The 15,614-nt window shown below is 52.2% G+C and overlaps 1 protein-coding gene across 3 annotated transcripts in view; it reads left to right on the top strand.

The window, feature by feature from the left end:
• The first annotated feature begins 732 nt into the window (after window positions 1-732).
• The window catches only part of MCPH1 (microcephalin 1), an 88,109-nt gene continuing 73,227 nt past the window's right edge, over window positions 733-15,614 (top strand). The window contains exons 1-8 of one of the 3 annotated variants that reach the window (XM_036423172.2): window positions 733-1,371; window positions 2,600-2,691; window positions 3,560-3,678; window positions 9,392-9,479; window positions 10,524-10,638; window positions 11,726-11,869; window positions 12,278-12,367; window positions 12,837-13,778. In XM_036423172.2, the coding sequence (XP_036279065.2) occupies window positions 1,332-1,371; window positions 2,600-2,691; window positions 3,560-3,678; window positions 9,392-9,479; window positions 10,524-10,638; window positions 11,726-11,869; window positions 12,278-12,367; window positions 12,837-13,778 (1,630 nt within the window). In that variant the 5' untranslated portion in view covers window positions 733-1,331. Of the gene's footprint in view, window positions 1,372-2,599; window positions 2,692-3,559; window positions 3,679-9,391; window positions 9,484-10,523; window positions 10,639-11,725; window positions 11,870-12,277; window positions 12,368-12,836; window positions 13,779-15,614 lie in introns of those variants that run through there. The other 2 variants (XM_045576229.1, XM_045576230.1) reach the window with 2 other exon arrangements.

Genomic DNA, 15,614 nt, shown 5'->3' with positions numbered 1-15,614 from the left:
TCTCATCAATATAGCTCATAGATGATTGGCTATGAGGTATCTGGAGCCCAATCTTCACACCAGGTCCTTCCAGCTGATTCCAGATGGAGTCTGCCCTCTGGCCCCCAGGTCACAAGGGGCCCTTTGACTCTTCAGGTTGTGACTTCCACTGAGGAATAGAGTGTGTTTAATCTGCACGACCGACCGAAAGTTGGTACTGCGAGCCCTAGAAATGAAAGTGTGGTTTTTAATACAGTTTTAAAAAATACATTTTATTGATTTTTTACAGAGAGAAGGGAGAGAGATACAGAGTAAAGAGTTAGAAACATCAATGAGAGAGAGTAATCGATCAGCTGCCCCTTGCATGCCTGCTACTGGGGATGTGCCTGCAACCAAGGTCCATGCCCTTGACCTGAATCGAACCCGGGACCTTTCAACGCTCCATCCACTGAGCCAAACCGGTTTCGGCTTGCGTCTTTCCTAAGTGCAAAAGACAAGGATCCTTTAACCGGTCCAGGGTCTCAGAGAAAGTGTGTGGAAGGAAGGACAGCGGCTTGACAGCCAGACCCTCCGTGCCCCAGGGCAGGCCCGGCGGACACGCCCAGGGGCGCCCTCCCCATTGGACCCGCCAGGCGCGTGCTCCCGGCGTGCGCCTGCGCAGAGCCTGGGGGCGGGGCTGCGCCTGCGCCCTGGCCGGGATGGACGTGGCTGCGTCTGCGTCTGCGTCCTGCGCGGGGTGGGCGGGGCCGCGCGGGCGGGCGGGCGGTTTGAAGCCGGTCGGCGGAGCGCAGGGACGCAACGCGGCCTCGAGTGCGCAGCCCACAGCCGGGACTCGCGAGCGGCGGCGCTGGTCGCCAGGGGCGCCCGCCCGGCGTCCCCACTCGCGCCGGCGTCCCGGGCGGCCTTTCCGCGCGCGGACGGCAGGGCGGCGCCGGGGAGCGCGGGGCACCGAGGCGAGGCGAGGCGCGCTCTAGGCGGTTACTCCGCGGCCCCGGGGGCCTGAGCGGACGACGCCCTCCCTCCCTCCCGCGCCCGCTCCCAGGTGGGCCCCGGTGCGGCGCCGAGAGTGCCCGCGTCGCCTTCGGGCCCCGAGGGGTTCGGCTCGGACCCTAGGGGCCGCCCGCCCGCCTAACGGACGAGAGGACCGAGCGGAGGCCTCGCGGAGCGGGACACGGACCAGCGCAGGAACCGCCCAGCCCCAGCCCCGGGGGCCCCGGTCCCCGCTTCCCCCTCTGCCGCGGCTGCGACCCGCCCGAGAGCGGATCCGCCGAGGGAGCGGCGCCTGCGCGGTGCCGCCGCGGCGCTGCCGGGTCGGGCTCGGCGCGGTCGGCGGTGCGGCTCCCGGCCCCCTCATGGCGGCCCCCGCGGCCCCACAGGGCTCGGTCCTGAAAGGTGAGGCGGGTTCTCCGGGCGGCGGCGGGGGCGGGCGGCGGGGAGCTCCCGGCCCCCCGGGGCTGTGTGGGGCTGTCCCGGGTTCGGGACGTGGCGCGGGGCGGGCGGTGCTGACCCCGAGTCCCGGGCGGCGGGCCGCCCCCCGCCCCACGGGCATTGGCGTTCCGCTCCCCCCCGGGGCCCGCGCGGGGCGGGCCGGTGGCTGCAGGGACACCGGGACTGGAGGTGGGAAAAGCGGTCCGCGGCCACGTGCGTCGCTGTCATTCTGGCAAACACCGCGGCCCGAGGGGTTCGGCTCGGACCTTGTGGGCCGATGCCGGGTGACGCTGTGTGTGGCCAGCAGCTCGGCCTCACCGCACTTCGCAGGCGGGGAAACCGAGGCACGGAGGGTGCGGGCGCTCCCTCCTCCACCCCGCCCTGCGCAGAGCCAGTCCGCGCCGTGATGGGGGCGCCGGGCCTGCTCCTGACCCGGGAGGGTACCTGGGTGGGCACCTGGGCCCGGAACCCCAGGGGGGTGGGAGCAGCAGGCGGGCCGGTTGGGAGAAGGAGCGATGCGTGTGGGGTTTGCGGAAGGGCCCTGCTGGCTTAGCGTCGGAAGAGAAGACAGTTCTCACGTGGGCATTTCTGTAATGTCCACCTGACGTCCCTCCTGCGTGGCTCACCTTGTGAGAAGGGCACCCTGCGCCTCCTTCCTCAGCGATAGGTCTTGAAGAGAAGCCGCTGGAGCCGGGTCTGCTCGCTGCCTGCCCCGGCCCAGGTCTTCTGTGGCCTGTTCTTGCAGGGCTGCAAGCCGTGGTTGCTCCTTACTTTTTTAAATGGTTGGGGGTAGGGGGTGTAGAGAAAGATGACAGACGAAAACTATATCAAATTCAAACTTCGTTGTTTATAAAGTTTTATTGGAATACAGCTCTGCTCCTGAGTCTGGAATATTTACTGTCCGGTCCTTTCCAGAAAACAGACTCTGGCCCTGGGAAAGTTAAGCCTGGTTTGGGGATTAGGGAGGAGCATTGAGTGTTCATAATGTAAATGGTGTCATGTGTATGACTAAGTATGTCCTTTGCTTGAAATTTGTAAGAACTATAATAGCACAAATGCTATTTTGAATAGGCTTGTAATTGAAATTTTTTAAAATTTAGTGTAAGTATAACAGGAGAAATAAATTGAAATACTTGGGCAAGGGAGGATGTAATTTCAGTATATTTCATGCTAACACCTTGTTTGTTTTCAGATGTAGTGGCTTATGTTGAAGTTTGGTCAGCCAATGGAACAGAAAATTATTCAAAGACATTTACAAACCAACTTGTGGAGATGGGGGCAAAGGTAAGAAATTCATCTCACCATTGTACATGTAACAAATTCACCTCACCATTGTACATGTGAGTAACAGATTCCCCTCACCATTGCTACATGTAACAAATTCACCTTAACCATTGTTCCTTATTGTAGACCTCTGTACATAATTTGGGGCGTTATTAGAACGCAAAGGGGAAAGAAGACAGTGGAAAAGTGACAGGAGAAAAAAGACTACAGTAAGAATTTGTGTCCATGAGGAAGGAGGACTCTAGGGTGAGAATACGGACCTGCCATTGGTTACTTGGAGGCGTGATGCTGCTGGTCAAGTGGGGAGTGTAGGGAAGGGAACGGGTGTTTAAGGGGAAGGTTGTGAAGTTGGGACATTGGGAATATCTGACAGATTTTAGGTGTACCACGCGAGAACTTGAGGTAGTCAAGGCTAGTGCATTTTGTACCAGCATTGAACTCCTCATTTACTAAGAATTGTCCTTGGAATAAACTTGAATTTTGCTGGATGTGTTGTATGCATATACTGAGATTATCATAATGATCTTTTATTTTGTTAATGTAGTGAATAATCATTAATTTTTTTTTTCTCGTTAACCAACTTTGCAGTGCTGGAATACATTCAAGTGGTGGGAATGTTCAGGGGCAAAAGTCAGTTTACAGTTGTGGGTACATGAAACAGTTTATTCTCGCATTGTTATTTGTTAATTCCTGTACTGTTTTTCATGTGAATAACAGTAAACTTTTGCCTGCCAGTATTACCCACCAGTTTGCTGTTTTGTTGCTTATTTTGCATCTGTCTCCATGAATGGCACTCACTTATACTCACTTTATGAAATTGTGTGCAAATAGTAGTAATGTAACTTTTTTTCCTGCACTCCATCTGCAGGTCTCAAAAACTTTTAACAAGCATGTAACTCACGTCGTGTTCAAAGACGGATACCCACGCACCTGGGACAAAGCCCGAGAGAGAGGCGTCAAGCTTGTCTCTGTGCTCTGGGTCGAAAAGTAAGTCCTTTCTTCCCTTGAGGAGCTAGTTTAGTAAGCAGAGCAGTGCATTTCCCATAGATCACAGAACCAGGGAGTGCTTGATTGCTATCTGGCTCGTGCTAGACACGTCATTGGACACCCTCCAGCCTCAGTTTCCAAGTTGGAGAGTGGTTATAGCTTCCCCCCTCCCCCAACCCCCCACTGTCCCCCAGAGGGGAAGGAGCACACAGCCAGGAGCTTGTGCTTCGAGGGCTCAGGAAACAATAAGAGAGCAGATGTCATGAAGTGATTGTACCAGCTGCCGCCTGTGTGGCCATAACAACCTTCCATGGACTGGAACACAGACCTGTAATTCTCACTGTTCTGGGGGCTGGTGTTCAGGGATAGGTACTGGCAAGGCAGGTTTCTTCTGAGGCCTCTCTCTGCTGGGTCTACAGCTGGCTGTGCCTGAGTGTCTGTGTTCTCATCTCTTCTTACAAAGACACTGGTGACCTGGAGAACTGATTCGTGCACATTGAAAGGAAATTAATTAGAAGGTGACTGGCGAGAAGGGCCAGACATGCCCTGGAGCCAACCTCCGTGGTCCCGCCCCAGCATCTGCGGAGTGAGGGGGGGCCCTCCTGCAGATGGAGTCCCTTGGCCTGGCCGGCAGGGATCAGGCCAAATCCAGCTCTCTGACATCCCCTGAGGGGTCCCGGAGTGCGAGAGGGCACTCGGCAAAGTTGCTGTCATACAGCGTGTGGAACACAAACGCAAGTGTGCAGTAAACCAGATTTGGGGCCGACAGTGCCCCAGCAACATATAACTCATGGCCAAAAGTGGAATCAAATCATCCCGTCCGAGGAATCAGGCTTCCTCCTCTCTGGTTTTGGGATGCGTCACCTGAGAACCGCTGCTGCCAAGTCACTGTAGCTCGGCAGCTTCTGCTTTGAGCATCTGCTCCCTGGTGGTCAGTGCACATCATAGCTACCAGTCGGATGGACACTTAGCATATTAGCCTTTTATCTATTTGTATAAAACCCTAATATGCAAATTGACTGAACAGCAGAACAACCTAATATGCAAATGGACCAAACAGCAGAATGACTGGTCGCTATGATGTAACTGACCACTAGGGTGCAGATGCTTAACACAGGAGCTGCCCCCAGCCCACAGGCCCTAACAATGGCAGCAGCAGGGTCAGGTGCAAGTGGGGGGGGGAGGGGCCCTGACCAACCCACCATTTGCCCACAAATAGGCCCTGATCACCAGTCAGGCCTAGGGACCCTACTGTGTACGAATTTCGTGCACTGGGCCTCTAGTATATATAGATTAGTCCCATTGGATTAGGGCCCACTCGTATAACCTCATTTAACCTTAATTAGATCTTTGAAAGCTCTTCTTTAAATACAGTCATGTTCTGAGGTTCTGGGGGTCAGGGCTTATGAATTTTCTGGGGCTCAGTTGAGCCCCTGATGCGAGTGTTGAGGTGAAAAGCATGGGAGGAGGACCAGGTGTGGGACCAGGGCCAGGGTAGGAGCAGGAAGGGGTGGAGGCACTGAGTGAGCCAGGCTGGAGGTGGGCGTGCACCAGCGGCAGCAAAGGAGAGCTGCTCCCTTGAGGAGGGTGGTTGTAAGTTGAAGGTGAGGCCAGGGGAGCAGCCCCCAGCTGGAAGGAGGCAGAAAGCATTAGTCAGGGTGGGGTTTTGCCAGCAGCCTCCACCAGGGAGTGGAGGGAAGGGCAAAGCAGTGATAAGGAAGGACCGGCCAGCGCCAGGCTTGCAGAAGGGAGGTGGTAGATCTCAGCTGGGTTGAGGGGTTGTCATTTACTTTAAAATACTTTCTAATTTTTTTTGCAGTTTACTTTACCCATTGGTTACTTAGGAGTTTCTTGTTTAATTTCCACATATTTTGAGTTTTCCAAACGTCATTCTATTTTTGGTACCTCACTTTATTCTGTTGTCGTCAGAGAATGTGTTTCTATTATTTCAGTTTCCTCAGGTAGCCAGACTTGTTCTATACCCTCACATTGGTCTCCTGGGAGAATATTGCATGTGTGCGGGAGAGTGTGTGTTCTGTGGCTGTGGAAGGGATCTTCTGTACGTACCTTCCTGACAGGTCAAAGTAGTTGGTTCATACTTTTTTTTAAGTCTTATGTCCTCTTCTTGATCTGTCTACCATTAAATGGCCTATTGACGTCTCCAAATGTCATTGTTCAATTGCTGATTTCTCACTTCAGTTCTGTCCGTGTAGCATTTCTTTAAAGAGATGACAACACATTTTCTTAGTTTTTCTTGTCTGGCAATGTCCTTATTCCCGGTGCATCTGTGAATACAGTTTGCATGGACATGCAATGCCAGGTGGACAGTGGTTCGTATCAAGCAGGTCCAGGTGTCCCCACAGCCTGCTGTCCTCGGGGGCTCAGGAGGCACCTGGTCACGTGCCCTTTCCTCTGGCTTCTCTCAATCTTTCTTCTTAACTTGGGTTTTCACAAGTTTCCCTGGCGTGCTTTCCCACTTGTCTTGTGTGGATGTCGCCGGAGTGTTTGAACGTATGAACTACTCGGTTTTGGCTGTTTCTTCACGCAACTTTTCTGCCCCTTGACCCTCTCTCACTAGAACTTGTACAGAGCCTTGGTCTTCATTGAGCTGCTCAGCTCTGAGAGAAGCAGCAGAGGTGGGTGTGATGGTGGTCGGGTGGCCTGGGCCCTCCTATGTCAGTAGCCTGTGACCTTTGATATCCTCCCACTGTCCCTGAGGCCTGGCTTTCTTCATTATTTTTCAGTTTTTATTTCCTCGCCAAATTGATCTTCACGTTCACTGCTCTTCTCTGTCAAATCCGTTTTATCATTGTGTCCACTTAGTACATTATTTTGGGCAATATTAGTTGTAACAGTTCTTTGGCTTTATTTTTATTTTTGTTTTTATTGATTTGAGAGAGGAAGGGAGAAACGGCGATCTGCCGTTCTCCTTATTCACAAACTCCTTGGTTGCTTTTGAATGTGCCCTGGCTGGGGACCACACCCCTGACCGTGGCGTGACAGGACAACGCTAACCAACTGAGCTACCGGCCAGGGCCCACTGGTTCCTTTTCACATATGCGTGTGTTGCTTCTCCGCTGAGATGTCTGTCTTTGCTCTCCCTGCCTGTCACTACAGGAGCATTTCCGTACAGAGTGTAATTGAAGCCGTCCTGTAAGTGCTTCTTCGATGATTCCAGCCAGCAAGGCTGGCATCTGCTGGTGGGTTTTCTCTGGAGGCTGTCACGTTTTCTTGGCTCCAAACGACGTAGCTTTGGGCTGAGTTTTGGCCACTAAATGTTTCAGACCCTGGATTCCTGTATGCTGCCTCCTCGCCCCGCTCTCCCCTGTTTGTGCTCAGCTGCTCCTCCCTGTCACAGTGGAAGGGCTCCCTGCCCTGAAGTGCTCTGTGTCCCCGTCTGTAGGAGGCCCTGGGTCACTCTGGTCCCTTTTTGTGCTGTTAGAGCCCGCTCTGCTCTGTCTTGTCACCCACCTGTCCGGTCACCATGGGCTGTGGTCTTTCTATTCCATGTAAAGTGCATCCATGTGTTTGTCTTGTCCGTGCTGTGCTTCCACAGAGGCCTCAGCACCTGGCCCATCGTAAGTGCCCAGTGACTACTGGAGGGCGTGGAGGCACTGCCTGCATGACACAGCTTTCCGTGGGTTACAGCCCAGAGGCCTTCTGGGCTTCGGGGGCTCGCATGCTGGGTGTGGTGGATGCCATCAGATTATCTCCTGGAGAAGTGCCTGTTCCCTGCTTTCCCAGCAGTGAAGGCCCTGTCCCACAGCCTCACACTGTATCCTTTTTTTTTTTTTTTTTAAGTATCATTTTTAAAAAAATATATTTTATTGATATCTTACAGAGAGGAGGAAGGGAGAGAGATAGGGAGCTAGAAACGTCAATGAGAGAGAAACATCAACCAGTTGCCTCCTGCACACCCTCCACCAGGGATGTGCCCGCAACCAATGTACATGCCCTTGACCGGAATCGAACCTGGGACCTTTCTGTCCGCAGACCGACACTCTACCACTGAGCCAAACCGGTTTCGGCTCACACTGTATCCTTTCTCCACACACTCATACCACACCCTCACACCGCACTCTCACACCACACCCTCACACCGCACCCTCACACCATATCCTCACACCGCATCCTCACACCATACCCTCATACCATATCCTCACACCGCGCCCTCACACCTCACCCTTACATCACGCCATCACACCATATCCTCACACCACACCCTCATACCGTATCCTCACACCATGCCCTCACACCGCATCCTCACACCACACCCTCACACCATAACCTCACACCACACCCTCACACCACGCCATCACACTGCATCCTCACACCACGCCCTCACACCACGCCCTCACATCGCACCCTCACACTACACCCTCACACCATGCCCTCACACCGCACCCTCACAACTTATCCTCACACCACACCCTCATACTGCGCCCTCTCATCTTCCCCACTTTGTAGGTGAGAACATAAAGTTGGTGTCATTTGTTTCCTTATTTTTAGTGCATTTGAACTTTCTTCAACATAACTTAGAGGTGTCCCCAAATGGACCTTTATTTCAGGTTCTATGTCTGCTTTGTTAGGGGCTGTCCAGGCTGTTGCTCCTGTTTTCTTCTGGAAATGTAAGCAGTACCTACGAAGAGTCACTAGGTGTCGCTAGAATCCCATCATTGAAGTTTTCTGAGCCTGTTCTGCAGTGAACAGCTGTGTGTACAAGGCCTGTGCTTCTAAAGCACCTGCCGCTAGCAGCAATGTTTGGTGTCGCTGTATTAATTAAAAACAGGCGAGCAATGCACACCCATCTCTGGTTACCCATGAGGTCATCAGGCCCAAAGTTGGAGGCGTTCCCTGTCTCAGCACAGGTCTGTGGAGGAGACAGGCCTGCTGTCCACAGAATCGGGGTCAGCCAGGTGAAAGGTCACAATGCTGATCAGGTGATGTTCACTGGAGGGCATTGCCAGCCAGGCCCTGGGAGCCACAGCCTGTGGGGTGTGGACACCGTGTGAGACCCCAGCTCTGGTGCCGTCTGCAGAGTGGGGGTCCTGTCACCCGCCTCGCTTACTGTCTGTTTTGGAAAGAAGTCTGCCATCCACTGCTCGGCGGTGCCTCCCATTCCACAGCCCAGCTAGGCGACAGGGACCGAGAAAAACACACAGAACGGAGAACTGGCTCTGAGGAAAGATACACTTTCTGCCCTCCACTTCTTAGGCACCCTCTGGCTCTAACGTACTCCTTTACATGGGGCACTTAATGGCACATGCTCACATCTTCCTGAGCTCCATCATGGTCATTCTGGAATGTGTCCCACCTCTAAGGTCATGGTCATTCTGGAATGGGTCCCACCTCTAAGGTCATGGTCATTCTGGAATGGGTCCCACCTCTAAGGTCATGGTCATTCTGGAATGGGTCCCCCCTCTAAGGTCATGGTCATTCTGGAATGGGTCACACGTCTAAGGTCATGGTCATTCTGGAATGGGTCACACGTCTAAGACTATCGCCGAGGAATGCTTCCTGCACGTGCCACCTCAGGAACACTAGGGAGGAGAGCACTGACTGTACTTGAATGTGGGTACTTCATAGACATGTCTGTAACAGTGGCCGTGCGTGGACGTCCTCCATCACACTGACACGTGCCCCTCACACCATGCCCGGGGTCACCATGCGCGTCTAGCACAGGTGCTCACCGAGGACTTGTCTCCTCGCGCAGGTGCAGGACGGCGGGGGCGCACGTCGATGAGGCCCTGTTCCCGGCGGCGAACACCCATGAACGCCTGCCCTGCCTCGTTAAAAAAAAGGTAAGTACCTGACCCCGAGTGGACAGTTACTCATTTATTCATTCTTTTGCTTTATTCCTGGGAAGGAAAGCTTTCAGCAGTGGATCAGGCGCTGCCTTCAGTGTCGCTATTGATGTCGCTGTCACAGCGTTCTTAGTGGGTGAGCAGTGAACTTTGCCCTCTGGGTGCTTTGAGGGATCTGTGAGAAGCGGGCACTTTGTCAGCCAAGAGAAAACCAGGTCGCCAGGAGGCCAATACATAGTCCGGCACCCAGTGGCCACAGCAGAGGAGGGTGGGTCCAGTTAGATGCCTGCGGTCAGTGCAGCTGGACACCTCCACTCCAGTGCAGAGCCGGGAGCAGCGGTATTCTTAACCAAGAGCTATGCCAGGACGCTGCTTCCCGGCTTCGCAGGCCCACGTTTCCTGATCTGTCACCGTGTGTATGTGTAGTTATACTTCCTGGTTTTTACTGGCTGAACAGAGTTACTGTGATTTAAAGATAAGATTAAATAATGTTTTTTCCTTGGGCAGTTAAAAAATAATTGCTTTTGTGTTTTACTACTATGTTATCGTGATAGTCATAATGTAATGAGAGTAGCAAAAATAAGAAGAAAGAGACTATTTTCAAGGAAACTACGAATGCTGGGATACTGAAAATGCCTCAGAGGCAGAGCTCCTGGGACAGCCAGCCCTAGTTACATATTGTGTTTTTAAATCCTCACCTGAGCATATGGTATTGCCTTCTTGGAGAGTAAGGGAGAGGGAGGGCCACAAACACTGACGTGAGAGAGACTCCGTGGATCCATCGCCTCAGCCCACACCTGGATGTGTGCCGACCGGCACTGACCTGGGCCCTTCGGTGTGCAGGATGACGCTCCAGCTGACTGAGCCGCCCGGCCAGGGCCCTTATTATTGTAGTTTACAATCGAACAAACTCACACGTAGTGCAAAAATGCCTCCTTAGGGTTTTATTATTACTGTGATCAGAGAAACCCAGAACGGACACGGGCAGGTCCCTTTCCTGGCCTGCACTGAGAGTTCATGTCTGTGTTCTTTTTTACACAGCATAGATGTATGCAGCCCAAAGATTTTACTTCTAAAACACCAGAAAATGATAAGCGACTTCAAAAGAAATTTGAGAAAATGGCCAATGAGCTACAAAAGCAAAAAACAACATTAGGTAAGCAAAGAAATATGGCACCTCCTTTGTGTCTGCTCGCAAGGGGGCCTGCAGCGGCTGTAGCCCAGGAAGAGAAAGCAGAATAAAGTCCCCTGCGTTTGGTAGTGGCCATCACAGGGCCGTGCTGCTGAGCTCATCGGTCCGGACAGTTCTGTGTATTGAGCTGTCACTGAGTCAAACAGGACCTTGGTTCCAGGTGGACGACCTGGTGGATTGGTATCAGTGCACCTCCTGAACCTCCACCACCAGGTGCTTTGGAGATGCGCTCTCAGCAAGTTTCTGATATTCCGTCCCCTACATCTGCCACCACCACTTTGTCCTCTGTATCAGGGAGTTCAGGGGTAGTTTGGTTGGTTGGTTGGTTTTGTTTTTCTAAGATTCCACATATTAGCGATTTCATACAGAATCTGTCTTACTTTGTCTGACTTCACTTAGCATAACGCCCTCAAAGGTCCAATCCGTGTTGTCCCAAAGGGCAAGATTCCGTTCTGTTTTCTGGCTGCGTAGTACTCCATTGTATACATAAGTACTACATTTTCGTTATCCGTTCACTCACTGATGGATATTTAGATGATCCCCATGTCTTGACCGTTATCAACAACACTGCATTTAACATGGTGTGCAGACAGCTTTCATTTTCTTTGGTTACCTCCATGGATGTGGCATTGCTGGGACATGGCAGTTCCATTTTTAAATTTTTTAAAAACATTCTTACTGATTTCAGAGAGGAAGAGAGAAATGTCAATAATGAGAGTGAATCATTGATCGGCTGCCTCCTGCACACCCCACATGGGTTATCTAGCCCGCAACCCCAGCATGTGCCCTGTTGGGGAATCCAACCGTGACCTCCTGGTTCATAGGTCGACTCTCAACCACTGAGCCACACTGGCTGGACACCTCTGCCCATTCATTTCACTAGATATATTTTTTAATGATTTGGACAAATACTTTGTAATGTCATGAAACTCTGAAATACTTTGTATGTTTTGGATATTTCTGCCTGGGTCACCTGTCCTCTGAATTCAGTGTTTCAGACCAATCTGCACATCATGGGCACAAACAAGCAACTGGCTTTTCCTTGTTTTAGATAACGACGTGCCTGTCCTCCTATTTGAGTCCAGCGGTGCCTTGATGTACAGCCCCACGGCGACAGCACACAGAGGTCGGCTCAGCGCCATGGAGCAGAGGCTGCAGGAGATGAAGGAGAAGCGGGCAAACCTGTCCCCGACCTGTAAGCGCTCACGTTGGGTGAAATGAACACTGCGTAAATTGTGGGAAGGGTTGTTTTTTCTTTATCTAGATATTTTAGTTAAAGTTGCTCGGTTCTAACAGATTTTAATTTATCTCAGAGTAGACTAAATTTTCTTCCAGAAATTCCCCATGCTTCATTAATTCCCCCAAAATGTATACACAGACATTTTTCAGTAGCTCAATTGATGTTTCTTTCTTTTCAGAAAAGAAATTGGAATTAATAATTATTCAAAGTATGTATACATGTTTTTGGAACACCTGTGTTTTAAGCATATATTGGGTATATAGTTAGTATTCTCCAGGGTTAAGAGCAAAAAGTGTGGGCTTTCTGCTGGCTGCATCTGAAAAAATAACAGAATTATATCTAATGTTTTTATTATGTTTTCAGCTTCCCAGATGATTGAAATGTCTTATGATAACCCAGTTCACACCTCGTGTGAAACGTCTTTGGATATTTCACAGGACACTTTGTGTTCAGGTAAATCATTTTCTGTGATATTTAGTTTTCTCTTATTTGGAATTTTACTTGATGAGAAGACTAGTTAAAACTAGAATTCCTGAATTCACCCTGAAATTAGGAATTGCGATAAGCACATGACTCATTTTGGTTCCTGTGGTTTTTCTCTTAGGCATTTTCTTTCTTGGCACAGAAACAATTGATCATTAAAAAACAATAAAAATATCTCCTGAACTAACTGCTTGCAGTTCAAGTGTCCACTACAGAGAACAGTAGGAGCTGCGGAAGGAGGCTCCGCAGCCTGTGCTGTGGGTGCAGGGAGTGTGTGAATGTGTGGGTCCCTCCATACCTACCTGGCATGGCATTACCAACAGGCTGAGGGGGAGAGGGGCTCCTGACCTGAGCACAGTGCTGGGAAGGTGTCGCTGTGAGAGACCTCGTGTGCCGCGGGGATCCAGACCTTCCTTAAAGTGACTCTCTTGTCTTCCAGAGGACTCCTTGGCTGGCGGTCTGCAGTCACCGTTTGATGATCCTTGTGGAGACTCGGGGCATGGGGACCCGGAGAGGAGATTGGGAGGACCTGCCGCCAATGATGCTGGAGGCCACGTGTGTGCTCCGTCACCGGCATTGGAAATGAGCCGCATTCACTCACCAGCGTCTCCCAGATACCTTGGCCTGCTAGCGCCTCGGACGTCTGAGCACCACTGTGCGGAGGAGGACGCGGGTTGGCAGAGGGACCCTGCAGGCGCAGCGGCCACCCCTGACCAGCAGCCTTCGGTAACTAAAGGCCACCACCTGGGACACGCACCCAGGAGCTCCTCGTCGAAGAGGAAGCGCCCGTCGGAGCACACCCACTCGCCCCCAGAGGGGCGGCCGAAGAAGCCCAAGAGCAGCCGGAAGTCTGCCGCGCGGCTGTTCCCCTCTCCCGGGGGTCAGGCCCCTGCCAGCCCTGCCCTGGCGGCTTCTGCCGGGGACAGGTCCTCCTATGAGGACTACTTCTCACCTGACAACCTCCGGGAGAGGAGCACGGGGCCTCTCCCTCCAGGGCTGCAGTCGCCTCTCGGCCCCGCCCACCACCCCTGCAGAGCCCGGCTCTCCAGGTGGGAGCGAGCCAGCATCCTGGGCATGTCCGACTTCTCCTGCCTTGGCAAGGACCCCTGCTCAGTGCCCGCTACCAGTGCCACTGCCCAGCCCAGCCCCAGGCTTCGTGCCCCTGCGAGTGGGGGGTCCTACGCATCTTCCGTGAGGAACACACCTGCTGCCGAGGACGCTCCGGGGCGCGGCCCCCCAGAGGATGCTCAGAGAGGAGACGGGGGCCCTGAGGGACGCCACGAGGCTGTCACCCCCCTCAGTGAGGAAAGCGGGGACTCCGCGCCCGTGAGGCGCCTGCGGGAAGAGGACGCCACCTCTGGACGGTTGAGTTCCCCTGAAGGTGAATTTCAGTGAGGAGCTCGGTTTTGTAGGTGATGGGATGTGAGGAATCCAGAGGAGAACGGAAGGCGTAGGCAGAGGGTGTAGAGGGATGAACTCCACGTGTCTGTCACAGGAATGGCCTGGTGTACCCATCTTTACGTTTATCGGAACTTTTTCATAATTAAAATACTTTGATTTTAATGTTAGAGAACATGGGCTTGATACTTCGCAATGGTAAATTCTTTAGGGATCCTGGCTCACCTCCCTGTGGAATGTCTAGGTCCCTCCTGCTGCTATGGACCTGTTTCTCTCCCCCTTACCTTCTGGGGGGGGGGGGGGGGAGCCCCCCTCGGAGGCAGGAGGGCGCTTTCCTGTGCAGCGGCTGCCATGCAGGCCTCTCTAGTTGTGATGGCAGCTCCCAGCAGTGAGGCTGTCTCCTCAGAGGGAAGGAAGTGGTGCTGGCCCGGTTCTGTCAGGAAAGGGAACGGGTGAAAGTGCGTGGACTTACGTGATCGGTATTTGTTCTGAAGAAGCTTTGGGCATTGTTTGCTATAAAGAAATGGTAATTTTTCCTTGGTAAGAAGTTCATTGCAGCAGGCCTTGCTTGATTTGTATTCATTTTGCTTTAAATAGGTTAAATACCACTCAAGCAGATTTATCCCACTCTAACTTAGTGTCACCACGTTAGCGAGCTCGGGCATTGTAGCAACTACAGCAAAGGCCGCAGAATCAGACCACTGCGCTTTCCGACTGAGCAGACTGGTGTCAGCCATCAGAGTGCGAGCCCCTGAAATCCCACCGTCTTGACCAATGGCTGGCAGCTTGTTTCACTAAGACCAAGTGCATTCTTCACCCTTTCCTGTTCCTCAGATGCTGCTAACCACACTTTCCAAGATGGAAAGTTTTGGGGTTGAAATAATCGTAGATGTATATCTTTTCCTTGGAGATAAATTAACTCCCCCAAAATCTTCTCACAAAAAGGATTTTGTATGTTTTTAATTTAATTTTTATGTCTTAGTGTTCTGAAAATATATAAAATTTGACAAGAAGTGTATTATATATTCCATTACGCTTTGTATGTGTTTGCAAGTATTTATTTTAAATGGTGTGGACTGTAAAGTGAGAGTTTAGAACCATAGTCGACTAACTGCGGCTCACGAGCCACATGCAGCTCTTTGGCCTTTTGTGTGTGGCTCTTCCACAAAATACCACGGTCTGGGCGAGTTTATTTTGAAGAATTTTAAGTTTAAAAAATTTGGCTCTTAAAAGAAATTTCAGTCGTCATACTGTTGATATTTGGATCTGTTGACTGAGTTTGCCGAGAACTGGTTTAGAACACAGGGTGCATAGAGTAGTTTTGGTGGTTAAGGATATTCTTGGCTGTGTCCTGTATATTTTTATTTTTGTGTGTATCTGCTGTGTATTTTAGAGCTTCAGGTGCTATTTGTGACACGCACATAAAAGCACATGTGGGGAGCTGGTGTCGGGATGCCGTGTGCCTTGGACCCCGTGTTATCAGGAGAAGGGTGGTCCTTGGGGGCAGGCACAGCCTGCCCAGGACTCGCCCAGTGCCCACGCCCTGTGAGGTTGGTTAGCGCAGGCCTCTAGGAACTTCCGGTCCCAGCACCACTGGGCCCTGGCGTGACGCAGAGCCCTTCAGGCCTAGGAGGCTGCGCATCATCTGCTCTGAGCCCGAGCCTGGCTTTGTAGTGATGGAATCGAGACCTGCTGGTGTTTCAGTGGTCCATGGTCAGCCCTGGTGTCACCCCTGGGAGTGGGGACCGGGTGAGGTCAGAAAGGCCGAGGGGCCTCCAGTCCTGAGAGGCCTCGGGGGTTCGCTGTGGTTTTGCAGTGC

The sequence above is a fragment of the Pipistrellus kuhlii genome, unplaced genomic scaffold (genome assembly GCF_014108245.1).
Source record: "Pipistrellus kuhlii isolate mPipKuh1 unplaced genomic scaffold, mPipKuh1.p scaffold_m20_p_78, whole genome shotgun sequence".
Taxonomy (NCBI): Eukaryota; Metazoa; Chordata; class Mammalia; order Chiroptera; family Vespertilionidae; genus Pipistrellus; species Pipistrellus kuhlii.
The sequence above is the reverse complement of the archived record's forward strand: the minus strand, read 5'-3'. Positions and strand labels throughout refer to the sequence as shown.